Source organism: Amphibalanus amphitrite, unplaced genomic scaffold, assembly GCF_019059575.1.
Source record: "Amphibalanus amphitrite isolate SeventyFive unplaced genomic scaffold, NRLGWU_Aamphi_draft 000011F_arrow, whole genome shotgun sequence".
Lineage (NCBI taxonomy): Eukaryota > Metazoa > Arthropoda > Thecostraca > Balanomorpha > Balanidae > Amphibalanus > Amphibalanus amphitrite.
The window spans coordinates 301,146-329,002 of record NW_024881507.1 but is presented as its reverse complement, the minus strand read 5'-3'; the positions used below and the strand labels follow the sequence as shown (position 1 = coordinate 329,002).

The window sequence follows — 27,857 nt, the reverse complement described above, 5'->3', positions numbered from 1 at the left end:
GCGCCCAATACGTAATCTGGCATTCTGCGACACGTACTAACCTCTCCCCGTCGCGTCTCCGTCTATGGCGGGGACGCCGGCGGCAGTGCGGCGGGCGGTGGCGCGTGCGGCGATTGTGACGGCCACGGACCATGCACCGGGCGCGGACAGCTCGGCAGCATTCACAGCGCGCCGCCCACTCCCAGCCAGAAGCCAAGCAGACGACACCGGTACAAAAACGTATAATATTTATTAAGAAACCGTCACGGAGCAGAGTACAAAATATACCAAAGATGCACGGCCCACACAAAACGAAGCGAACTATTTTAATAAATTAGAAACGTTTTGGTAACAATATAAATACGCAAAATATAAATAATAACAGCGAGCATGCACTTTGCACACAACTGCGCGCGACAATGGCAATGGCAAGAACACAATATCAGTCGGTGCGGGACAATATGTGGCGCGCGCGCTCTGTGTCGGGCGGCGCTGGTGGGGGGTTCCTGGCTCATTTGGTTCGTTTGGCGACCGCGCGCGTCGGCGGGTCGGCGCTCACCTACGGACATAACTATTATCTTGGCCCCTGAGGCAGTGTAGAAACCTGTGTGAATATATTAACATATTAAAGCTAGGATACGTATAAAACAGACTCGCGTCGTGGAATAGCGGGCCAGCCGGCGGCCCGTGCGAACCGTGCGGCGCGCGGTGCGCCACGCCGCGCCGTGAGTGTGTGCCATCGGAGAGTGAGCGAGCCCGGCGGCCGTGACCGCTCCCCGACCCGACCCGACCCGCAGTCTGGGCGCCGGCACACCCGAGCGCCTGTAGAAAAATGGAAGAGTCGGAACACAAATCACAAAACGACAGAAGCGGAGTGGCGGCGGCCCGAGCCGCAGCGGCCGGCGGCGGCGGCGGCCGCCCAAGGCAGTCCCACTTTGTACTCTGACTCAATGGAATCGACGGCTGGAATGGGCAACGGTGCAGCAGCAGCAGCGGCAGCGGCGGCGGCGGCCCTCAGATGCGCGGTTTGTACGTGAGCGACACGTGCAGTCCGACCGTGCTGGTCTCGCTGCACTCGTGCTCGGAGAGCGGCCGGCGGGGCGACTCGTCGGCGGCGGCCGGCTCGACGCCGCCCCCGCCCCCGGCGGCCGCCAGCGCCTGGCGCAGCTGCGCGCCGTTCTCCTTGTCCTTTTTGCTGGAGGAGCGGCGCACCAGCCGGCGCTCCTTGTCTTTGCTCGAGGATCGCCGCACCAGCCGCTTGTCCCGGTCGACACTGCTGGCGCCGCCACCGCCTGCCGGACACAGACACACACACACACACACACCCGGCACACACCTCGGTCAGCTGGGCAGTCGGAGGGAGCACAGCAAACATTTGACGATTATACATAGTTGAGCACACAAACAAGCATATAATGGTACTGCTGAACCCGGTAACAACTTCACTCAGTTTACCGGCGTGTCCGGTATTCCTGCCCCCAGCCACCCGCCCGGCGGTACGCCCCACACTGACCTGCGGTCGGCAGGCTCGGCCGTGGCGCCGTGTTGGCTCGCCGCTCGCCCCGCAGCACGCCCGCAGAGGGCGGCGTCACGGGCACCGCGCCCGGCTCACCCGCCGCCCCCGCCGCCGCCGCCGCCGCCCCCGCCCGCAGGCTGAGCTCCAGAGGCGTGAGGAACCACTCGGAGCGAGTGCGCATGCGCGCCGTCTGCCGCTCGTGAACCTGGAGCGGGCGTTGTTTGTCAGAATAGCTGGAACGACTGCAGCCAACACAGCGACACGGCTGTGTGTACAGAGCTTACACAGCGATATTGAAAACAGAAAGTATACAAGAACGCTATATTGAGACATTAGACATGGAATACAGTTTGAAAACTAAACAAATGTCATCAATGTTACGGACAAGCAGCGACTGCCGTTTTCCGAAAATCACAAGTGTCCAAAACATATGTACAATATATTCAAAGTGGCCAGCCTTTCTTTGCCGACCAAGTGTGTGTTAATTTAACTTTTGATAGTGAATCAAAATGTTCCATAAGAATTTGTTTTCTATCAAATTTTCCCTATTCAAAAACTTTCACTCCTCTGATAAACCCGCCAGTAAAAAGGTTAGTCCCTCTTAGCGAGCGATAAGTAGCCGTTAGCAGTAGCGTTAGTGGTTAGCTCTAGCACAGACCCACCAAACCCGAGCGGTAAGCGAGGCACCCTTACCAGCGGCAGGAACGAGAGGCTTTTCGTGCTCTCTGCGTACTTATTGATATCTCTGAGTTCGTCCAGGGTCATTTTCAGCGTGCAGCTCGAGGCGGACGAGCTGGGCCCGGAGGCCACCTGGGGGCAGGTCAGGTCACCACTGCCCGGTCAGCGGCCCGGCTAATGAAGCAGGATGGTGAAGGGAAGCGACGCCGACGGAGAGGGGCCAGCGGAGGAGCTACGACTGAGCGAACGGACGACACCAGACCGGTCCAGACGAGTGGTAACTCAGTGACCGTGTGTGGTGACGGCTTGTGGAGCAGAAAAATAGTGGAGGGCGGAGCGTGTGAGGGCTGAGTGTCGAGTACGAGGTGAAGGGTCTGTGCAGATATGAGAAATTCGACGCCATGTTGCCGAAAAAAAAAACATGCGCTTCAACATCCTTTCCGCATCTGGTTCCGATCGAATGACGCAAGCAGCCGTCAACAACCTGAAAAGTAATTACTCGTTGCTTCACTGCTGAACATGTCTGCCAAATAAAGTAATGAGGGTCACAAAAGTGAGGGCCAATGTGTCTGCTTTGTGTGTGTGTGTCTGACCGTGACCTTTTGCTTGTAGGACTCGAACAGACCGCAAATTCCGTGTATATGTTCATTGTAGCCCAATCCCCGATCCCAACGTTCGCCGGAGTTTGACGCGACAGGGGCAGCAGCGTAGCCGGGGGTGGAACATATTTACATACAGCGTGCAAAGGCAGTTAGCGGCGACATCTGCACAGCACATGCAACCAGCCAACAGCACCGATTGCGGTTAGTCGTACCGCTATCATAGCGCAGTCATACTGCAGCTGCCATACCTACCAGACTCTCTATAGCAGTCAGCTGATGTGTCAGCCCTCCACCAATCATCTACCTAGGTTCGACATCACGCTTTTAGTTCTCATTTTAGCTGATGCTACTGCATATTGTATTTACCACCTCCGTGTTATCACCCTTTCTATTCCGTAACCACTGCAGCGTTAGTAGTTTTAACTGGTTAGTAGGTAGCTCGTTAGCTCACTTCGACGCCTCACCTTGAAGAGCCCGTTCTCCTCTAGACTGACACTGAGTCGCGTGTAGCTCTGTCGGAGAGTGTTCTCTGGGACGGGTCCGCCGGCCGGGTCAGTGCCGCCCGCCCCGGCCGCCGCCGCCGCCGCCGCCGAGCCCTCCGGGAGGTGCAGCAGTGCAGGAGTCGACTGACACTCCTCCTGGATCGACATCGCTGCAGGAAGGGGGGGGGGGTCAGAGGGGTCAGAGGGGTCAGCTAGGTGCAGCAGTACGGGAGTCGACTGACACTCCTCCTGGATCGACATCGCTGCAGGAAGGGGGGGGGGGGAGGTTAGAGGGGTCAGAGGGGTCAGCTAGGTGCAGCAGTGCAGGAGTCGACTGACACTCCTCCTGGATCGACATCGCTGCCGGGGAGGGAGGGGGGGGGGGGGGTCAGAGGGGTCAGCTAGGTGCGGGAGTCGACTGACACTCCTCCTGGATCGACATCGCTGCCGGGGAGGGGGGGGGGGGGTCAGAGGGGTCAGCAGGTTCAACAAGGAGGGAATGAAGGGAGTCACAGAAAAGAGAAGAGTCGCTTCAGCGCCACAGTCGAACAGGGTTCATATGTAAATGACTGCGAAGGGAGAAAAATCGTTCGGGACGAAATGAAAAACAGCACGCCACATTCGAAGATGGTGTCAGCCTGGCAGCTCCCTATGACGGCCCTCAGCCAAGTCGTGTCACAGTTAACCGGCAGAAAGGCATTGAACACCGAACAGGGAACACGTCAATCTGTACATGATATTTAGCGAGACAATGAAGCAATGAACTGTATATAGCCAATGGGGTCCAAAGGGCTGAACGTCAACCAGCGGCTAAGGGAGCAGGCTACTTCATGCATGCAAAGCACGGAAAGCACGTCGACTGGTCGGACTCGGGACCGACCTGCTGACGGAGCTGCGACATTAACACAGCTACAAGTATGACAAGGGACGTCGCTGAGTTAGTATACTACGGACAGCACCGCTGAAATCAGCTATACAGGCGAAGACATATAGCGGCGCGGCCACGATCTTCGAGTGCTGCGCTGCTGAAACGCCTGCGAGATACGCTCACACTGATTGAATTTAAACACATACGCACAAGCTGGCGTTGACAATACCAGCACTTCACTACTATGGAAGACATCGACAGCATTTATGCAATGCAGCATACTCCTGTTAGTGTCTACGGATGCGTCGATGACGAGGCCATTTTGCGCTCATGAATGCAGTATACACTATTGCACATCCATACATGTACAACTATGCAGAGAAGCCGGGGTACAATGAACATAACGATCTGTACACGGATCTTAAGAGGGGAAGTCAGTTCATGTTAGTCACATCGAAAGCAGGGCAAACATCTAACATCTCATCCACCGACAAACATGCTTCGGACACCCAGCAGCCATATAGCAGACATCTAGCCAATGTTGGTTACGACGCAGAGGGTAGCAGTACACGGATCGTGCGCGCTCCGCCACCACACCTTCCAGGTTGAGCCGCACGCCAAAATGGTCCATCTCTTGAACGATCCACTGCCGCTGAGCGTCTAACGTGCGGACCCCTGCAGCAGCACCGCCGGATGGCTCAGCAGCCACACAACACGGAACGACATACCTCACCAGACCACAAACAGCAGCACAGACCGGCCGGAGCAGTGGGACGGAGGACGTATGAATGGGGTCAGCGTGGGGAATCGGGCAGGAATAGCTCGAGCTGAGGGTCCAGGCTGGGCGATGCGGAGGGAAGGACGACTGAAAGAGGGTGAGATAAGACACATGGGGATGGAGTGGACTGCGGGCAGGGCCACACGGCACTGGACCGTCTGACTAAAGATGGAGAAGATTGTGAGACGAGAGGACTGGTGGTTATTGGGGACGAGTACCATGAACCGACACCAGCAATAAATGCCGTTACTCAAGCCCGCAAATCCCACCAAACATCCACATAAAAGTGCTGCAACTATCGCCAAGCTCACGGGGCCTGCCCCAAGCCACAACAATACCCCCAGTCGCCAAGTCATAACCATTGTGAAGGGTAAATGTAATCATCCACACCCCCAGCCGTCATCCCAAGACGCCACCATCGTCCGTCATCGGATGACGTCAGCGCGCCTCCGTCACTCACGTGATATGACGTTATCGGGCGGGTAGCGGAAGCTGAAGATCCAGTCCTCCTCCACTTTGAGGATGCGGCCCGTAATGCGCGCGTAGTACTCGTAGTTGTCCCGACCGAACAGGTTACTCACGCCGAAATTGTCGATGAGGAACTTCATGATCCTCATCGCCACCTGTCGGACAGCCGTCAGGTGTTAGTTTGAACGTGGTCGATAGATGGCAGCATCAAGACCACGATCCAGTGCGAGCATTGAACACTTGAATCGTCACATCGAACACAAGACAGTGACCCAACATTGAAACCTACGCATCCGCCAGCGTCCCTTACACCCCACATACAATCATAAACAAGGTAAGGCTTTCAAAAACAAAAAACAAAAAAAAAAACAAAAAAACAGCAACAACAAACAAGAATTCAATGTTGAGGAGAGCTCGAAGAAGTCTCCAGCGGTCGAGAAAACACTGAACAGTCTCATTTAAACATAAACCCAGCCCCCAGAACTAACCACCCTGGGGCTCTCCTCATTCCAAGCGCGCGCATTCATAACTACACGTATCAGGCAGCGCGTCGGCCGGGTATCTAAACTACACTGTTCATGCGGCCCGGGGGTAGGTAGCTCGGTCGGCCACTGACGACTCTCAGCGCCCTGGCGCCATGCACGTGTGTACCCCTCCCCCCAGTGACGGAGGCGGGCCGCCGTGCGGAGGGCAGTACTCACAGTGACCTCCTCCTAGACAGGCGCCGAGCGCAGGTGGCGGGGGGAGAGCGGCGCGGTGAGTTCGGGTCCGGCCGGCGGGACAGGCGCGTCCTACTACCACCCGCCGGTGACGCCAGGCCACGCCAGCAGCCCGTCACACGCACGCCTACTCTACGCGTGAGAAAATATCAGGGCACTAGCGCCGGGTCCCGAACGACACGCGGTGTGCTCATCAAACGACTTTGTGCACCAAAAGCCAGACAGCGAAAATAGAAACCCACAACCCCGCCCCTCAGCCTCCACTCTAGAGACCGTCCCGTCAGGTACGCAGCAGCTCAGAGTACGAGCCATGCCTCGCCTCGCTCTGGGCCGGCGCGGCGCCTACCTTGAAGCGCTGCACGTCCTCGTGGCGCGCCTCTCGGCCGTCGCTGACGCAGCTCTGGAAGAACGAGGGCGCCACGCTCACGCCCAGCGCCTCAGAGGTCATGCCGGTGCGCGCGCGCTCGGCGTTGGTGGCGATCACTCGGAACGTGCCGAAAAGGAGTACCAGTAGGTGCTGGGTGTATACTGGTAGTGAGGTGATTAACCTGAGGGGGGACAGGGTCACAGGTCACAGAGAGGTCACAGGTCACATCACATAGAGGTCACAGGTCACAGGTGCTGGGTGTACAGTGTACACCGGCAAGGAGGTGATTAACCTGAGGGAGGACAACCAGGTTAGAGGTCACAGGTCACAGAGGCGTGAGTTGATGTCACAGGGGAAGGGGCGTGGCCTGACAGGAGCGGAGAGCACCATCATGTCGGTTGAGTCAGAGGGGATGTCACACGAGGGCGCAGTCACATCAGGTGACCACACAGAGGCGTGGTTTGGGAGCAAGCAGCGCACGCTAATGTGGTGGGCTGGAGTCGAGGGGAGACAGTGACGCGGGTACCGAACACACTGACAACCAGGAAATGATAGGCGCGGGTGGCTTTTAGAGAAAACAATCGATGAACCGTCGCACACCACCAAACAATCGGCGGACACGGCTACTTTGTTTTCAGAGCGTCCCACGCGTGAAGCTGAGGGATTACGAGAGTTCTAAAAATCGAGACGATGACTATCTGAATCCTGAACGGGATCATTATCTCAAAAAGCTTTTCGGGTCTCGGTCTGAAGTCCCAGCCGAATAATAACACAAAGCTGCGGTAAAATATCAAACTGAAGAGCGTGGCCATCGTCGAGTGATTGGTGATTTCGTCCCAAGCGGTGGGCCAGCACCGCTGTTTACGAGATGGGACATGGCGTAGCAATGACACCCGAACCTCTTCCCTAGCATCGACGAAAACACTTGACCAGCCCAAGTGTCTCCATCAAGTAATCCGTGTGTTATCACAAGCCACGGATTATCGCCTATCGCACCGTAACACCATAATACCCCTTCTTTCTTTTGGTGTTACAAACGGCTATCGCCTGTCAAGGGTGGATTTCCTTATCACAACTGACTGCCAAGTGCCAACACTAAGCGATAGCACACTCCACGATTGACCCGGCACTGCGCAGATCGTCAAGCTCCCGCGGATAGTCAGACTTCCTTCTCGCCTCTATTTACCCGTTTCCCATCTGTTCAGTCGTACGACGTGCTCCCTGTGTACTGTTGTGCGTCAGAGCAGCACGACAGTGAGAACAGGGACGGACCCCGGGACCGAGCCGGTGTGACAGGCGTCCGTCACATTGCGGCGGTGGCTACCCTGCGGCCGCTAGTCTGCAGTGGCCATTCTGTTGGGCTTCTCTGCAGCGGCTAATCCGCCGCCACAGACGGGACGGGTTCAAAGGGGACGCATGGCGCATACACCACAACTGCTGTTCAGTGTTTACCCGCCTTCACCGCAATAGCTGGATACAGGCTAATCCCGACCAGTATTGCAATGCCCACGGACTCACGGTCACCCCTACCCAACACGACCAGCCCACCCAGGCCTAGCGCCGGCTCAGCCCGATCCGAGCCCAACTGAGCTGACGTCAAACCTGCCTAGACCGGATTGTAGTCAGACCAGACCAGACCACACCGGACTAAAGTCAGACCCGAGTCCTGGCCAGACCGAACTGGAGTCAGACCCCGGTCCTGGCCAGACTGGACTGTAGTCAGACCCCGGCCCTGGGCAGACCGAACTGGAGTCAGACCCCGGTCCTGCCCCGGCTGGACTGTAGTCAGACTCTGGTCCTGCCTGGACCGGGCTGTAGTCAGACCCCAGTCCTGACCAGACCGGGTTAGATTCAGACCCCGATCCCGGCCAGACCGGGTTAGATTCAGGCCCCGATCCCGGCCAGACCGGACCCGGCGTCGCCAGACGCCAGCCGGCCGGCCATACATCAGACCGGTGGCGACCGCAGACTGCAGAACAGCGCCGCTCGGCCCGGCCGGCAGTTTAGCAGCCCCTCCCCCCGCTGATGTTGCGTCACCGCCAGTCGGCCCTGTGTCCGTCTGTCCGTCCGTCAGTCTCTGTGTCTGTCTGTCAGCCGTCTGTCTGTCAGACGCCAGGAGATCAGAGGATCACTCGCAGAAGATGCAGGGTTGGTTGGACGTCCGACACCCCGCGAAACTATTCCACATCCAGCTCAGAGGAGCGGTGATTACGACAGAGGTAACGAACCACCCGTCTCGGTTACATGGACGTCGATCAGGCAACAAGGCATTCGGGATATCACAGACACTCGGCAGCAAGAATAGCTTCTTGTAACATAGCATCAATGTGACGGGGATGCGAAATAAGACAGCCAGAAATAGCAGGCAGCGGCCCCTTCTCCGGCTTGAAACAATATCATTTTTTTCTTTTATTCCGCGCCGTTGATAGGGCTTCGCCTACACCACAAGATCGTGTCGATCAAAGATAGTTATTACATAACCTAACGCGCACCCCCATCTCAACATAACCCACTCTTGTAGTTCAGTAAGAGAGAGGATGTTGACAGCGCTTCTGGTTCCTGCCACCGCGGGCTGTCCCAATACCTGTGAATGTCGTCCCGCTGTGGACCCCGTCCCTCGTTCCGTACCTGTGAATGTCGTCCCGCTGTGGACCCCGTCCCTCGTTCCGTACCTGTGAATGTCGTCCCGCTGTGGACCCCGTCCCTCGTTCCGTACCTGTGAATGTCGTCCCGCTGTGGACCCCGTCCCTCGTTCCGTACCTGTGAATGTCGTCCCGCTGTGGACCCCGTCCCTCGTTCCGTACCTGTGAATGTCGTCCCGCTGTGGACCCCGTCCCTCGTTCCGTACCTGTGAATGTCGTCCCGCTGCTGCTCGGGGTCGTCCAGCTCGATCGTCTGGAACAGCTGCTGCTCATTCTCCGGGCCGAAAATGCCGTCCGGAATCTTCCGCAAGAACTTCTTCAGAACAGACGCGATCGTGTATATGCTGAAACAAGGCGAGGTGTGTTACAGGATACAAAGGAAAAGACGGGAAACATGTAACTCATTGAACATGGGAGTTGGTGCATATCAAAATAAAACTAGTACAACTCCCTGGGAAATCATCATATTGGATCTAGCACAGTGGGTCTCACGATCACAGAAACTCCGCAAATGTGTGCCGGAAATAAAGCGATTCTAGATTGGACAAAGAAGTATGCGGATCCGCATTCGCATAAGGAAGTTCTAAGGAAAATGCAAACTCTTCGTAGTTTTATTATGGGAAAACGAACTATTTACACGCATTGCAAACTTCACAACTTGGTCAAACAAGTTCAGAAAGTCCGGGTACAACAGCTGGCACATCCTGTGAGGCTCACCTAAAATTATCTAGGTTGACGAGCCGGCCGTTCTGTAGGAAATGCACCAGTTTCTTCATGTTGGCCTGGTGGCCCGGCGCCCGGAACACATCTTTCCGGAACGGCGCCTCCTTGTTCAGCTTCAGAATCAGTACCTGGAGTAGAACAGCACAGCGTGTTACATAATACCAGTGAGAAAACCCCGATGACGAACAGTGACATTCCCGATGGTTTGTCACAGGAAAGCAAGCTGGGATGGCCGATGGCTTTTGTCAGACGTTCATATGGAAAGAAAGTAACCGACAGCCTGTTCACAGGTCGCATTTAGTGGTCGCGTGTCGTCTCCCCTGCCGGTTGCCAAACACAACAGGCCACCCTGGGGGTTAGGTCCAATAATCACAGGCCATAGGTTGTGTAACGAGTACAACACCAGGTCTCATTACTCTGCATTGCAGTGCAGTTGCGCCAGCACAGCGGCGGCCTCCCTCTGCCCGCCGTGGGAAGGCCGGGCTCGGCACAGTGCTCACCACACCACAGCGGCCCCATAGTCAGATTAGATAGTTCAGCGCCGCGCACATCCGGGGTGGGGCTAGCCGCGCAGCCGCGGCGCCGGTTCCGGCATCGGTCCTCAGTTTGTGCAACCGGGGAACGTGCGACAGGCGACACACACAGCCGGGAGCTGAGGGACCCAGTCGGACAGACTCACCAGCAGAGGACCAGGAATGTCGTTCTTGCATACTTGATCCAGCGGAAGGCCGAACTTCACTCTGAAACAAAACGAAAACCATGTTAGTCACAGAACACAAAACCTTAGTGTTAACTCATAAACATGACTTTAACCTCAGTGTTAACCCCACAACACGATCAAAATCTCTTTCTCTTAAGCTGGAACGCAGCCATAGTTATTCTACGTCCTGGGTCATAAGCCTAGTGCCATCTTTTGCCCAATCCGAGGAGGCGGATGCTGTTTTCCTCCATACACCGAGATACAGCGCGGGCCCAGGCCGGAACAGCGCGCTGCGGCGACCTCGACCTCGGCGGGCCCGCAGCCGGCGGAGGAGGGGCGCCCGGCCTTGTGCCGCCGGCCGCCGGGGCACAGGGAGCGCGCCGCGCCGCGCCGCGCAGCCACGGCCGATGCAAATAGTGAGAGCCGAGGCCGGGGTCCCCGGTCCCTCTAACAAACAGGCAGTGGTCAGGAGAGCGCCACACGGCCCAATACCGGCCCGGCGCGCACTGAGCCAACAGAGACGGCGGTGGAGCCGGCCGGGCACACAGGGCGGCGAGTTCACTCGCTGTTCAATGTCCTGTCGTGCTCGGTTCTACTCTGTTCTTTGTAACCAACTACAAACATCCTCCCCGCCAAGTCCGGCAGTTCATTCCGTGGGTCAAAATGGGTCATGCAAGTCGCCCGAGAACGGAACCGTCTCCAGTGCAGACAGGAAATGGACATTAGTCAGCCCGGCACTTGCATGGGATGACGTGGGCGGTGTAACCCGGATCAAGTCGGCGGTGTGGAGGGCAGGAATGGCCGACATATTAGACAGCTAACCGGTACAGTGTGACGCACGACGTATGAGACACTCATGGCTGATAACACCCACACTCAGGCTGAACTTCACGGTAATTAAGAATCATCAATCCTCAAACAGGTGCGAGTGAATGAATCGCCGACTGGCCTCGTCAGTCAGTGTCAGTCTGCTCCCAGCTCCACACATAAACCTGTTCGCCTCCTACGCTCTGACTTCCGCACACAGCGCACAAACTCTGAACGGCTCCCTGTGAACACGTTAGGCCGACACGGGGTCACAGGCTGGCGTTTTTGCTGCCAAACGCCACCAATTCCTTAGCGACAGCCGGTAGCCGATCGAAAGCCGATCTGGCTATGCCGGTGGGTATCGAGTGGCTCCGGTGACACTCCCACCACCCGCTCGATCGGCCGCGGAAGGAAGGCGGTACAGAGGTGAGCGGTGCCCGGCGTGTTTTTGTCGGGCGTGGTCGGTGGGGAGGCGGTACGCGGGCAGAGATGGTATCAGAGGAGAGCTGTGTGCAGCGGTCGGACCGGCGAGCTCAAACCACCACCGGACGGCGGAGCAGCAGCTCACTGAGCCAGCCGGGAGCTGTTAGCGTCACCGATCGACACAAACGACCATTTCCTGGCGAGGAACAAACGGAGAAACGAGCCGACAACGATAACCAATGCGGACTACAGGCAGGCCCATATCCATACAAGGGCAAAGACCGAACACTGATCTGTGCTTCGGTCTACTCCAGTCTATGAACCATACAATCAACATTCAACAAAGCACCTTGCCAGCAGCGTTTCTCCAACGCCTTCAGCTCCCACGTCCATCAACTCTCTTTCATCGTCTCGAGACCCCATCCTCTGACCCCGCTACCTCCTCACACACAGACCCTGCGTGCCCTGTGCTCGGGTCGTCCCGGTGTGGGCGGCGGGCCAGCGGCGGCCGACCGCAGTGCTCGGCTGATCTCACTATGTTTACACCGGGTCGGGGCGCCGGTCGACCACGCGCCGCCGGGCGCCCCTCCCCGCCGACCCGGCGGTCATGGCCGGCGGCCCACGGGGCGGGGCGGGGTCTGTGACCGGCACACAGACCACACCCCGGCGCAGCAACTCCACCGTAAGACCAGCCGCGCGGAACGGCGCCTGAACCCAGCTCTGTGCAGAGAATATCGCAACTAAATGTAAATGAAATTCAGAAAAATAAGTGTATCAAGCCGATCTGCCGTTTTTAGCCTAAACCTGACGGATTTCCTGAATGCAGACACATTTTAAACTAGACCATATTTTTAGACCATCCGTATCGTTCAGCCGACGACACAGCTCACAAATGCGGCAACACAAACTCAGGTATGCACAGCAATGTCACTGTGCGCGACCCGTCTCTCCAGAGTTGTCTCCACTCACGGTCCTATCTCGGATCTGGGCGTCCGGTCACCTATCGCGGCATCTGAGCCACGCCGTCAGGAAACGCCACTCACGCCGCTGATGCAACCAGACCGGACGGGCGTCCGCGCCGCTTCCCACGGCCGCATCACGGCCCGGTATCTCATCACGGCGTCACACCTGCCGTGACGTGACACCCCGGCGTGACGAACAGCGGCGTGTGAGCCGTGACGCGAGGCGGGCGTAACGGTGCGCCGCTGCGCAGCCGTCACTGCGCCGTGACTCTGCCGGCTCGTAAACACAGCGCCGCAGACGGCGCCGTCGGACGGTAAAGTCAACTGTCTCGCGGCGGCGGCGGCGGCGCGGGGCCCGCGCCGGCGGCGTGTCTCACGGGGCTCATGCAGCGGAGGGCCCTCCGCGCCCGCCTCTGTAACCGTTAACCAGCGCGGGCGGCCTCGGGAGCTTTTTGTCGCCAATTGGCTGAATGAGTGAGCCGGTCTTTGGAGAGGCGGAGCTGGCCCGGTGGTCGCGACACCGACACCGCTGCACTGAGGGCAGGATAACACTCCGAGTGAAGCCACCGAACACCGACCGATGGATTATCCCACAGCCAACAGAAATTAGGACCCGGTCGGGTTTCGCTGATACATTAATCATCCACATTCCACATTATGATACGTTAACCCGCGCCCTGCTGGGGGTCCTGGATTTCCACGCCCTGCTGGGGGGGGGGGGGGGTGTTTGAACACCCCCCCTTGTAACTCGGCTCCTGGGCCACGTAGCGATACGCGGAAGGCGGCGTTCGAAAGAGCGTAAAAAATAATAACGAAATCACTTCGGTCAATTTTTTGGTCAGGTCAAAGGTCAGGTCACCAGAGGTCATTGAAGGCAAAATTTCGCCGATTTCCAGGTCGAATGTCGAAAATTTCCAAGAAGCCAACGCATAACTCGGGAACCAATAGAGCTACAGCGCCGCGGAAAAGCGCATTCGATAGCCCTATTAACGCTCTTTCTGAGTAATTCTCTCAGATTTGACCTAAGGTCAACGGTTTTGCCTGCAGGGGGCAAAAACTGCAAAAATAGCCGATATTTTCGAAAACAGTTTTTCTGCAATAACTTTTGACCCAAGCCTTGTACGAGCTTACTTTTACCGGCATCGTGTTCCTCTCGTCAAGACGCATCGAATGAACTATAACTTGACCTTGAAAGGTCAACTTGAAAATTTGACCTCAGGTCAAGGTCATGACCTGACCGGAAAGGGTCATGTTGCATATCAGTCGATCCGTATCGTCGAGCTGAACACATCTAAGGCGTTTTCATCGCTCTAGCATGCCTCTATCAAAAGTTATTTGCGAAAAACTGTTAGATACCATTTGTGACCTAAGATGACCTCAGGGCATAAACAAGGGTCACGGACACCATTTTCAAGTTCAGTGTGTCTAAACCACTTGTAATTCGGTGTTTGGGAGTGTGTATAATGTCTTTCATCCAAAAGAGGCGCATTTCAATTTTCTCCCATTGACTTATAATGGGGAGGTCGCAAAATTGACCTGACCTTAGGTCATCGATATCAAAATTCTGAGATATACATTTTGTACATGCTATTGCTCTTAGCAATCGCTGAAAGTTTCAAAGCGATCGGTCACTCGGTGTAGCTATGACAGACATTGAAAGTTTTTATGAGGTGAGGTCACTTCAAGTGACCTGGTGACCTGACCTTGAATGACCTTGGTCTGAAATTTTCACAACATGTGTAGAATTGATGTATGATAAGGTGTACCAAAAACGGCGGCGCTCCGCGCCGCCGTTTTTGAGATATTCGCGAAAAACCACAAGGGGGGGTGTTCAAACACCCCCCCCCCCAGCAGGGCGCGGGTTAATGATGCTAGTCAGCATTAATCAATTCTTTAGCACTCTGATGAACTCCGTAAGCAACTGAAATGCTAAAAACCGTGCGGGTACTTTCCCGCCAGCCATCGACACTCAGTGAAAGCTGTCACTTTCCTTCATGGATATGGCTCTCCACATGTTTAACAAATACCGTCCAAACACGCCCGGGGCGCTGTGGCTCGGACGTCGTAAGGCGGCGCCGTGATAGCCGGGGGCCGGCACAATCCACCCACGACTTATCGCCGTTTATCGGTCCGCACAAACAGCGTATACAAACTGCTGATTTATGCCGTGTGACAGCGGCCTCGGCGGCCCACGCGACCGACCGCCGCCCGCCGGTGTCCCGCCCGTGACCCCTGAGCCCGGCAGACCAGTGTTGGAAAAGTTGCCGTTTTCTGGTATCAGATGCGCCAGGAATTTTGTACTCCACTGGAAAATGACAATTTTTGTACTCCAATGACTACGCGTCCCACACAAATAAAAGGGTGTGAAATTTGACAATGAACTGTCCATACTCCCTTGTGTTACAGGTACCCAGTGGAAACACAGCTTCTGCAATAACTGCATCCCAGCCCAGGGGCCCAACCCAAGTCAGGGCAAAAACTACAAGTACAATGCACAGCAAAATGAGGATCGAAGAGCCAAATATCCTGCATAACATCCACCAGCCGTGATGAACAACTACCAGGACTGATACTTGTACTGGTACATTGCTGTGTTATGCTCAACAAATTATGTGCTTACGTGGTCCTGTAGACAACGTACATGAAATAAACATACATGTAAAATGTTGTATTTTGTGAGCTTAATAACTTAGAATGACTTGCATTTGTGCCAAGTCCAAATCCATGATGATGATGGGGTACAAAGTTATCAAAAACGCCATGGAGTACCTATTGGTCTGGACAGTATATAGGGCCTTGGTCTGGACTAAAAGCTGCATGTGTACCTATCGTAATAGGGATCGATCATAGGGATATCAAGGAAGCAGACACCTTGATTAACACATTAATTTTATCAAGCTAGACAAGTATCTGCCAGCTGCGAATGAGGTTAATAATTTAGCTGTAACCTTCATCATTGTCATGCAATTAAAATGAAACATGGGATATTACAAGTAAAACTCACAAGCCGGCCACAAAATGAATGAATATACGTCGCAAGGTATTGGTATACACTTACACATTCCGCTACCTACCACAGCACAAATCGCACAAATATGAAATAAGTGCGCAATGATTGTCTTTTTGTTAGAGATGTTCAAGTTGTGCACAGCTTCTGTGGAGTCGCGATTCAGTTCTCCTAAGGATGGAATTTTAAATGGTTTTTGATCGGGAGACGACTTGGAATCTTTCGACATTTGCATCGTAACTTATGCTCAAATAATGATTGTTTGGGGTTTAAAAAAAGGAGAAAAATATAACCTTTCAAAAAATGACCAACTTTTCTCAAATGAAACGCCGTAACTGTTAATATTGGAAATTTTCTGAACTGGAAACTCGATGATAAAACTTGAAGTGCAGATCCTGTACTCCTTTGCCAATTGTATGCTCCACACAGCTCCGTTTCTCATGGCCCGGCTATGACAGATACAAAATTGAGCCTGCTTTCTGATGGTAGGCAGTTTTTGGCCAGATGGCCTATGGTTATTGTGAAATTGGTGTTCAAAGGCTGTACTCCGACCTCTGTCTCCGGGTCCTGTCGCCGCAGCGTAGTCGCGACTCCGTGGTGTGTGCTGTGCCAACTCTACGGGCCGCTTGATTTCGCCGCGCCGATATTTGTGCCGCGGCGTTTTCCAAATTTTCGAAGCTGGCTGTATATTTTCGTTTGTTTTCCATTGTTGCCTGTTTTCCATGCTATGAGTATAGTTGTAAAAACAACCTAACAGGTTTTGTCTTTTATAATTGTAATCAAGCATACGGGCCGTGGGCATTGGCATTAGCCGTGCGGTAAGTGAACGTTCCACTTTGGTTTTGGTCTGGTTCCTTTCATGATAGTAAATAGGAGTATGATGATTAATTGATAATTTGACTCATGACTGTTACCTGGAGTGGAGTCAATATCACTATCATTAGCCTCCCAATTGTCTTTGCTGATCTAGGTACTATCATTTCTCTGACCCTGAATATTCATTCTTATTTTAAATCATAAGCATGATCCAACAAAGTGAAGTCCTATACATAAGTTGAAGTCTAACAAATTCAGATAATCTTGCTTTCAGTTATAGCTTGCATTACATTATATTGCATGACTAAGTAGTGCTTCCTGGTGCATACGAGAGCACCAATTTTTGGATCGACTCGTCCCTACTTCTAGCTGCTAACCTAATCCTTGCTATGACCACTAACCACTCAATTACACAATCACATAATGCTTGCCACTCTCAACAAAAAAGTTCTAGTCGATCGTCTTGCTGCGTCACTCGATAAACATTGCTTTCCACACTGTATTGTTTATTCAAATGCTTACAATTCTACATGCATAGGTACAAAGAAAAACACTGCACAAAAATCACTATGCAGACGCAGTTGACCACCCCAACGCTGTACAGTTGTACTCCACTGGCCCAAAATTTTTGTACTCCACTACCGGAACAAAAAAGTGAAATTCCAACCCTGCGGCAGACAGGGTTAGGGAGAGGGGTCGGGTCGCTACCGGGTGCCGATAGCGGCCGCTTATCAGGCCGATACGGCTGGTTTTGTCCACAGCGCCGCTGCAGGGTCGTGTGTGCACAGTGGTGCAATGTGCACCACGCCCGCCGACTGTAACCCCAGCGCAAACCCCAGGCCGCCAGGAAAAATCTCACACGCCCCGGATTACACGGCCACATATCAGCTCGCGCATGGATTATATGGTTCGTAAAACAAGGCGCACACAGATATCAGAGCCAATGTTAAAGCATGACTATCGTCCAGACCTTTGTTCGGATAGATTTTGAGATGTCGTAGCATGTCGGCCTAAGATGGTGACATCAGGCAAGATCAGAAAACATTGATATTCCTAGCCCAGTGCAGACTGCACAATACATTCTGCCCCTGAATTACTCTGTACTACAGAGTAATTCAGGGGCAGACTGTAGGTGTAATGTGGTGCAAGGTAGCGGAGGTGCAAGAGTTTTGTATGAAAAAAGCCATGCGGTGCGCGGTGCGGCGGACTACGGTTCCCATCGGAGCGCACGGGAGACCGGGGACTAGCCTGTCCCGGCCGCGGCGGTCCCACGCCGTTCCCAGGGTTAGCGCTGCCCGTGTCAGGCACAGGGCTTCACCGCCGGGATCGCGATACCCAGCACCAGACAGGTGCAGAGCAGAGCTCAGTTCCCCAGCCGTGAGAGGGTCCGTCGGGCGGCGGGCAGTCGGTGATATCAACCTGAGAGCTCTGCAGCGTGCTCATGGCACCTGGTTTTTATTTACCGGCCTCTGAGTCAGCCCTCAATCTCTCACCAGAAAACGACGTCATACCCCCATCTGGAGTGCGACTATGATCTCACCCACTGACGTCAATAGGTGACGTCAGACTCCCCTAGCACAAAGCACCCGTCGCGGCGGTCTGACACCCCAATCCCCACCATCAGACCTCGCCCAGTAGCAGACCAGGGGACCCGCCTCTGACTCAGTGCCAGTCCCCGTCCCGTGATCGAGCGACACACACGGAAACTGAGCCGGAGCTGACAGTGACCGGATGGGGAAGTTCCTTCTGTTCCTCACAGTCCAGGATTGCCGGACAGGGCCGAGTCACGCACGAGCTCGCAGAAATGCGCGATAAGGCCTGCGCTGGATTCCGGGCGGGGGCGGCGTCTGGTGAGTGGGTAGACTAAAGGCGGCTAGCCGCCGAGTAAAAACCAGTTCGTGGGCAAGGTCAGGACACACAGTCACACCCTGGTGTCAAACAGCTACGAACAGGCTCCTCCATTAGCGGATATCAGTACCGGTTTCCTTTCACGGAACTGTAATTAACTCAATTACGCCCACCTACAACCGAATTCGGATAATTGACATCACTGTCAGTGGTATCATCAGCAGGTCGGGGCTGGCGTTTGCATCACCACTGACCCTAACCCACACACTCAGTTCGTCACATCATCTAGACACTAAGCTTCAGTTGTTTGCACCGTGTCATCCTAATGATTCCTGCCCATCATCTGTCCCCGTTCCAAGTGCACAAACACGCCGGCTCTATACTTCTGCAGCGGCCTGTGCTGACCGCTGGAGCCCGGCGTCAGTACCTGGCGATGGCGTAGCGGCAGCGGCGGTGGACGCCGTCGGGGCCGCGCTGACAGCCTGCGCACAGCGAGTCCATGGCTGGGACGTCCGGACAGCGGCCACGTCAGAGGAGCAGCGGTTAGCGCTGACCAGTTGACAGCCGAACACACAGACAGGAGGTTCAAACGCGCCTCGGGCGGCTACGAAAGGTTGGCAAGGCACACAGCGCACAGATCGGTCGGTCCACTCCACTGCCGCACAGAGCACTGCCACGAGCACACCGCGGCGCAGCAGCGAGGGCAGCCTTCCGACGGCAGACTGCGGCACACCAGAGCTTCACCAGACCACGGGAAAGACCGGCGCCCGGGGCAGCTCACCCGGTCAGCCCGACAGCGGCCGTGACCGGAGCGTGTACCGCCGCACTGGCACACGATACGCGTGCTACTGGCCGCCGAGGGCCGACCGCCCGCGTCGCGAGCCGTGTGTCAACAAGTGGCCAGCGCCACCGATACAGCGGCGGCACGCGAAGGACACGACCCGCCGCCGCCCCCCCCCCCCCCCCGCCGGCACCGCCCACCCGTGTTTTCACGCAGCTCGTTATGGGTCACATGGCCCGGAGAGGGAGTGAGCCCGCCGGCTGAACTGCGGCGGGATGCGTCGGCTCGGCCTTGGAGAGAGCCCTCCGCCCACTACCGGTACCGCGGGGCTGCGCGGCAGGGCCAGGGGACCGGGGCCGAGCCACCCGTCCCTGTGACGGCGAGACAGCTTTATGGAAGACGGGAAGAGCCGGCGTAATGGTAAACAACGGCAGGACGCTGGCCAATTCAACTAATAAGCATCAGCATTCAACAGTCGGTGCTATGTAGTCATAAACCAGTCTGGGGAACATCAAAATGAGAGACGTAAATAGAGGAAAGCAAATTGTCATCATCACGGCCAACAAATTCATGTAATTGCCACAGCGTCTGTTTCTCCTTGTAGCTGTAATAAAAAACCCTGGCAATAATTGCGTTCGAGGAATGACGCTAAATACAGCACAAAATGCCTCGGTTTGGCCAATCGTCTGACATACTGTCACATCAAGTTTACTGTGCTGGTAGACTTAGGGATCGTGTAACTGTCAGCCAAAACACTGCAAAGGTCGGCAAATAAGTTGGCGTTCAGAGAAAACTGACAGGTGAAATGCCAAAAATAAAACCATGCGTGCTATCTTATTCCCAATAACCTATCCAAACTTCGTACCAATTGACATACGTAGCTCAGCCTCCATTAACCGCGGCCCAATGCCATGTTTTCATTCGCTCCCCGTCCACGCCACCCAATCCCAGCCACGTGTTTCACGGCCGGCCCGTCACGACCCGGTCGTCCGCCCGCCCACCGGCGTCTCATCTTACGGCACATACCGGCGCCGTGAGCGATCGCCCGCGGCGGCCGGTCGGTCAGCCGCGGTCAAACTGGGGCGGGGCCGCCGCCCCAGCTCAGTGAAAGTGACGCCCGGCCACATCCCAGCGAGGTCACCGTGCGGCGTACACAGTACACAGCACACAGTACACACTACACGTGCCGCCTACTGACAGCGCTGGTAGGAGGCGGCTGGGACTGGGGCTGACTTCGTGACAGAGAGGCGGTGCACTGCCCACTGCTCAGCTTTGTGAACGCGCCCGCTCGCTGGGGTCACAAGAGACGGGGGAGAGAGAACAAAATGAGAATGAAGAGAGGAGAGGAGAGAGAGAAAAAAAAGGATGAAAAGAGAGAGAGAGGGGGAGAGAGGTGAGAGAGGGGAAAGAGGAGTGAAGAGGATAGACTCAACACCTGACCCGCCGGTTCACCCCATCCCCGGTCCCCGGTCCCCGGTCCGGTCAGGGTCCGGTCTCGTCTCCCTCTCCCCGAACCGGCCGGTTCGTCCCGTGTACCCGTCTCGCTGATCGCCGAACAATGCCATTCTTGTGCAGAGACCGGCCGCAGCAAACGTGAGCCGTCCGAGGTTTTATCGTCCGTCCCGCGCACGGCCTCGGTAAACGTGAGCGGACACGATATTATCGCCGAAAAACGCCGATGCTCCGACTCCATATCTGTAGAGTTTTATATGTTCCTGGAGACCACGGACGCAAAAATGCAGAAAGGGATCTAAAAAATGACAATTTAGCGGAATTGGTCTAGTCGCCCGTTCTCCGACATGAGCCTACAATCGACCATACATGAGCAAATCCTGCGCATGTGCATTGCCGCAATTCGACATTAACCTTCAAGAAGTGAGTTCTTGCCAAATGCGCACTCGATCCATAAGCCCAAATACCTACAAGATGCGACTTATCTTGTAAGGAACGCAAAGGATGTATTTTGTTTCCGGTCCGCTGGCAAGGCTGACCGCGTCTGCAGTCAGGAATGTCCTGTTTTGTCCGGAACATACGAGGCCCCTCCGGAGTCATGCACGTCTCGCTGTCCCAACACTGGATATCCCGTGAGCAGCGGGCATGAACTCAATGTTTGGATAGTTGTATCAATGTTTATGGCTCCAGCAGTTTGCAAGCCTTCCTGTAATACTTCAGCGATAAATTCCCTTCAGTTTCAACATGCCGGAGCCTTGTTAAGAATGGGCAGCGCAGACGTTTTACGTGAGTTACATTCTCTATGGCATGTCACGACGGCCAGTAGCTTATGCCCGTTTTGTAAAAGCATACAAGGTGTGGGGGAGGGAGACGCCAAACCCGGTTACCAATTAGCTGGCACCGGTGGCATTGTTGGTGGGCACCGCCATTACAAATGACAAATAACTTCAGACGCAATAGCGGTGGATGACTCCAGAGCGAAGAACTAACGCCCGATTTCGTCAGACGGACACAATACGTTGTTGAACAATACGACGTGAAAGTTACCACAGGTGTCACGGCGTAACTTACGTCGCACTTAGCCATCATTGCCAGCACATGGGATAAAACGGTGGCTGGCTAACCCAAGTTTGGCAACAACAGAGACAGTCAATATGCATGCGATCATAAATAGCTCTACGACTACCATGGCAGCCTGCCGTCTGTCCAGAGGAGGACACCCACGGCCGCCGTCACTGACGGCACAGCTACCACCGAGCTCCCGGCCGGCCCCGACCGCCCGCCACCGTGTGGCGAAACGGGTGCCAGTTCCCATCGCGGCTCAGTTTCGCGGCGGGCGGTCACTGGCAGCTGGCGAGGCGTCAGGCGCGGCGGCGGCCGCTGCGAAAACCAAGCGTCGGGGACGGGCCGAGCCGGTATCAACGCCCGTCGCCCAGTCAGACCAGGCTCAGCCAGTAACTCAGTCAACCAGACCCAGGCAGTAACTCCGTCGGTCGGATCAGACCAGGCTCAGCCAGTAACTCAGCAGGTCAGGACAGCAGTGCTCACTACCGGCAGCAGCAGCCGCAGCGGTAGCGGCAGGGCCCGTCCACCGCAGACTAAACACACCGACCGGACGGGCGCCCGGAAGACGGACGGCGACAGGGACGGCCGCTGTCCGGGCCCGTCATGTCTGTCAGCCCCCAGCCGTCCCCAGCACGGTGCAACTACCGGCGCGCCGTGAGGCTGCCGTGCTGCTCGCTCCGCCGATCCAGGGGCCGGCCGATCGGCCGCGCCCGGTCAGACGTCCGGGAAAGCGGCTGCGACGCCACGGAAAACCGAGAACCGATTAGGCGGTGGACCGTCAATTCGGGTGTCTGGGTGCGTTATCGGCCTAAAATTACGCTCGCGGCGGGCCGGCCTGCGCAGCTGACATGATTATCGGAGCGGCGCATGGGACCCGGGTAAAGCGTATCAGCCGGTCCCGCCGCCGGCAGTGTCCGAGCGGCCGAACAGGATTTCCTCACTGTATGCATATGCTACGATTTCCCGCTGATCGATGAGTGATCGTACCTGGAATGGACGCTTCCAAAATAACAGTTTGTAAGTAATAATAAGTTCGGATGCATCTAGAACAAAGCTAACATTGCTGATAGAGCCCGCCAGTCATTCGACATACCAACAGCTGTGTGCTGACCGCCGACCTTCCCTCTCCTCCCCGGAGTCATACGCCACGATCCGTCCCGCCCACTTGTGTGTGCGTCCTGGGGTGGGATCGAACCGGCCCCCGACCACGCCGTCCCGATATGGTCCGTCGGCCGGGCGGCGACCCTGAGATCGAGCCACCGGCCGAACACCTGAGCCAGGGACCAACAACCGCGATCCTAGCATACACCTGAGCTCGGCACCAACACCCGCGGCCAAGGCGAGTCCTTAGAATACTCCTGAGTCCGGGACCAACACCCGCGTCCACGATGGTCCTCGCATATGTCTGAGCTTAAGACCAGCTGCCATGACCACGAGAGTCTTCAAATACACCTGAGCTCCGAAACAGCTGCCGCGGCCCCGGGAGTCTCCAGACACACCTGAGCTTGGCCCAGGTGATTCCTCACATATGCCGATCTTGGGAACAGCTCCCGCGACCTCAGAAGTCCTCAAACACACCCCTGGTCGTCCGTTGACCGCCCTGCATTAGTGGAACACGAGCGTGACGCAACTGGGCTAAATCACCTCACCTGGCTAAGACGGAGGCTCCCACAGGCCTGTCACAAACACCCGTGGTGCGTGACCACCAGTGAAAGGCGGACGCCACCCAGGAATTACACAAACCGCGCCATCGCGCCGTGACGCAACAATGCTCCGGGAGGTGCTTACTGAAGGCACAACAGCCACTGCAAATCTGCCCGTCTCGTGTGGATCGCAACGGATATAATAACCTGTGAACACGAGACGTCTGGAGTGGAAAGCAGCCATACCAAGTGAGTTGATAAATGCATGGACAATGGACATCAAAACAACCAACAGTCTGTTGAGTATAAATAACACATTTTCTAGCGTAATCTTCAGAGATCCCCGGCGGCAGCAATGTGAGGTCAGCAGGGTCTGCGGCCGTTGGTTCCTCATACAGCGGAGGAAGCCGCTACACACGGAGGAAGTCGCCCCGATAACGCATCATACAGAGTCACAAGGCGGAGCGTCACTGTGACTGTGCTGTTTCAAAGGAAAGGAAGTCGGCAGTTCGGTGATACGTCAGAGTGCGATAGGTCAGGGCACGTGGCACCAGCGCTCAGCCATTTCTTGTGAAGCTAACACCACACAGACTTCCTCTCGTTGCTGTATCGCCCCTCCCGTCCTCCCCAGCCCCTCCCGTCCTCTGCCACCCACCGCGCTGTGCCCACGCCAGGCACCGGTCATCGCTGGGAGAATCGCAGGACTGCGAGCCACTTTTCCTGACCAGGTCCGATGCAATCCTTTTCCGCCACTTCTACAGGCGTGGGAGCGCTCCTAATTACCGGCACCGCGGGCCATGAGGAACCGGCAATATTCACACCGCCGCGCCGGACGGCAGTCCAGCCCGGAACAGGCAGCCGACTGACTTTCGAGTCGTGTACTATGCCTCGTCACTCTCTCAGGCGCTTAGTCAAGCTGTCACGGCGCCGTTGCAGCCGCGTCTAATTCAATGCTCTCCTGAGAGATGGTTCATCATTCGGGCGTTCGCATCAGATAAACAAATAACCAAACCAACTACGAAAGCACCGTGCCATGTTGACATGTTTAGCATCAATCAGCAGGTATAAACAATAACCGCGCCGCCATGTTTACATGTTTACCATCAATCACAGCCGGTGAATAAGGCACAGAGGACCCGGAAACCAGCCAACGGACCCGGGTATCCGATATCAAACGGCCGCCGCCTGTCGGTCCTGTCGGACGGATCCTCCGACGGACCCGGCGTCCGCCCGAGCGTGACGTCACGTGCCGGAAGCGGTCTGTCCCGAGCGGCGAGCGGCGGCGCGGGCGAGCAGACGGTAACGGGGCCGGTCGGTCCGCTCAGCCGGCCCGCCGCGCCAGTCAGACAAACAGTTATGATAGACGTGCGTCCGTGTTTTACCAGAACGCACCGGCGCGCCCGTAATCGCTTCCGGAGCCGCGCATGTGTATGAAGAAACGGCAGCCGGCCTAGTTACGGCGGGCGCCGGGCGTGGCGGACTCACGAACACCGAAGACCGCCTCACGGCGCGGCGGTCGCGCGGCGGTAACGGACTGGAAACGAGACCGCTAGGTCGAGATTTGCTGGCTGTTTGTCACGGTGTTATCCAGAACATGGAGAGCAGATTCTGGCAACAAATGTTCAACACAAGAGTCGTGTTGAAAAATGGATTCAACGGACATTAACTCTCACCCATCTTCAGTCTGGAAAAGCTCGAAACACGCAGGACATTACCCAAAACAGGAAACGGTGCAAGGCAGCACCAATCTGAGCCTGGTATGACGAACATTCTGCTAAAGCAGATAAGCAAAGGAACTACTACACTGTCAAAAAACTAGCTGCGTGCACCCGGTGATTCAGAATCGGAATGACGTTGTATGCAGCCTTCCGTACCCGAGGTCTCATAATTTGTATTCTGTCGTATGCGCCTTTCCCGCTGCGTGTATGCGAGATCGTGGTATCCGTACCCTTCTAGTCACCTTCAGGTGTTTGCGTGGAATTCTCCGGCCTGCTCCTCCCACCACTGCGGCACTGCACGCACACCTCCACCTCCGCACAGACGGGCCCACATCCGAGTACCGAAACGGGCGGACGGCGCACTTTACCGTCCGAGAGAGGAGATGTAGCCGATTCGGACTGGTAAGACAACTAATCTAGTTTAACGTTTGTCCGTGCTGATAGTGATCACTTGATTAAACAAAAAGAAAATAAAAAAAAATTCACAAGAGAAGAAAAATACTTCCAGGCTTCCAGGGCGGGGGGGGGAGAAGCGGGTAGGTGAAGGACTTACTTTTCCAGTCGTCGCGGGTAGGGGACCGTCGGCTGACCGCAGGAGGTCACCACCGTTCCGAAGGTCGCGGCTCTCCGATGCATCCTCTCAGTCCAGGAAGTCATCCCACATGTCAACTGGAGACACACAGCAGATGCAGTGTCAGCTGGTATCAGCTGGGGTCGCGGACCGCGGGGCCCCGAACCCCTGGCAGATTTCCCTGTCGTTAACATTGTTACACGTCCCAGAACTGTCATTAGATAGTCTTAGGGCTGTGGTCAATAGTTGCAAGTCCGCAAGAAGTCAGAGAAATCGGTTCACGAAAGAAGTCGGTTCACATTCTTGCCCCAAGACCACCAGGTACAATGACATTTGACAACATTGATCTGACATCACAGCTCAAATGACAACAAATTGGTTTGCCTATTGCACACTCCCCCCCTCCCAAAAAAAAAAAAAAATGTCACCTTAAAGAGTCCAAGGGTCCAAAACTTGTCTGGATGTTTGAATAAAAATTAATGTTAAATATTTGCATACCAGCTACCCAAGTCATAAACTAAGAACTTCTCCTGGTGCCTTTTGCAGCTGATACCAAATTCTCTTTAGCTATTGGTTCAGTCCCTCCCTTGATTGCTGGCTCAAAAGTTACTCTGTTGTTACCATGCCAGAGTAAAAAGCACACACTATTCAGAAGCTTGAGTGTGATGAGTTTCACCATGCTAAAGGGAGACATTTAAAGAGAGATAAACTTTCAGTAGGCACTCTAAAAAAGATGAAGGATCAGCTCCAGAAGACTAAGAGAGCTTTATAATACTAGAAATAGCTGCAAGTAAAAAAGGAAAGAGGATAACCTTTCACAATAGGTACCTATAATTAGGTGCACCACTTGATATATGCCAAGCTAGTGTATGTTCATTATTCACAGCAGTTTTGCTTAAAACAAGCTGCCTGAAAAGGTAATCCAAAGAAAACTAGCACTTGCTCACTTAACTTCCTAATGGAATTAAAGTAACCAGATATCTTTAAATGAATAATTAGCTTAAAAAAGAGCAGCATTGCAGAAACAAATAATGTAAAATTGAAATGTAACTGCATTGCAATGAATAAAGTATTTAGCATCTTTTCATCTTGCTCTTCTATGCAAACAAGCTATTGAAAAAGTTCCAACCCTTTATAACAAGAATCCCGTCTTTTAATGAAAGAAGTAGGTAGGTATTGTACCTACCTAATTATAGCAAACATTCTGTAACTCTAACAACTAAGGAATTACCTAGGATTGAATTGACACAATACTGTTACAATGAAGATGGACAAAACAGCAATTCTGCAACTATACATGTCATTTGATAAAAAATAAGATGACTACATCAGCAAAAAGTGCAACGAACATGCTTCAATTGAATCAGATTTTGGTTACCAGACGTGTGTACAATTAAATCTGTCAAATTGATATGGCATACAAATACATCCACATTTATGGTCAAATATTGAATAAAAATCGAAAATGTTCACTGTACAATATTGACTCAATTGTTAGCAATCATACATACCTGAATCCAAAGCCAAATCGGTGACCCGTATTCATCAGACCGATCTTCAGTCTTGATGCCCGCCGCCCTTTCTCACTCGTCAATCCCCAACGAGACGACAGCTCAACAAAGCTATGTTATGCGTAGAAAATGCTCCAAAACTTATAATAAAGCAGATACAGATGTTATACCATCCACTAACGATATCCTAAGCTATGCCAGCCCCTCCCAGCACCGGGCCCAGAAAATCGATACCACTCTTTCATCCGGCAGCAGCTGCGCCGCCCTCACTCCGCGACGCCTCTTTCCACACAGAACCATAACAAACTTGTCGGCTAATGTGGTGTGCTAAAGCGCCACTGCTCGCTGACAAAATGGAAATCAAGGACAAAGAAATTCCTTTACTAAATTATTGCTATAGCAGGTTAAAGTGCAAACACTTACTTGAAAAATCAAAACAAATTTTCAAATATTATATGAAAACTAAGCGTATAAAAAACGTGAGATTTTGCTTTGGGAAATTTCTCACATGTTACTATATGTAATATGTATTATAAAATATTGCTCTTTTCCAGGATCTTCATTCTGACTGACCTGGTCACTTGCAACTTGCAAACGTATTTCCCTGAGGGCCTCATTTGAAAATGATTATAAATTTTTCTTACCCAGAAAAGCAAAAAAAGTTTTTTTTTTATTTCATTCACGTTACGGTCCAAGGGCGGACATCGATACAAGTGGCGCTACTCTAGCGG

At 54.4% G+C, this 27,857-nt stretch overlaps 1 protein-coding gene across 4 annotated transcripts; it reads right to left on the bottom strand.

Annotated features, from left to right (window-relative positions):
• Positions 1-210: 210 nt before the first annotated feature.
• On the bottom strand, positions 211-27,567 carry LOC122381598 (rho GTPase-activating protein gacT-like). 4 transcript variants are annotated; one of them, XM_043365958.1, is made up of 12 exons: positions 27,127-27,567; positions 25,598-25,713; positions 10,502-10,562; positions 9,817-9,950; positions 9,306-9,443; positions 6,437-6,638; positions 5,364-5,526; positions 4,723-4,800; positions 3,240-3,427; positions 2,189-2,305; positions 1,493-1,700; positions 211-1,271 (listed from the first exon to the last, which is right to left on the bottom strand). In XM_043365958.1, the coding sequence occupies exons 2-12, from the start codon at positions 25,699-25,701 to the stop codon at positions 994-996; spliced, it is 1,671 nt and encodes a 556-aa protein (XP_043221893.1). In that variant the 5' UTR covers positions 25,702-25,713; positions 27,127-27,567; the 3' UTR covers positions 211-993. The 4 variants fall into 4 exon arrangements, with proteins under 4 accessions (XP_043221893.1, XP_043221923.1, XP_043221913.1 ...); XM_043365988.1 differs by lacking the exon at positions 2,189-2,305 and having other exon boundaries at positions 27,127-27,437; XM_043365978.1 differs by lacking the exon at positions 4,723-4,800 and having other exon boundaries at positions 27,127-27,437.
• Between the last annotated feature and the right edge of the window lie 290 nt (positions 27,568-27,857).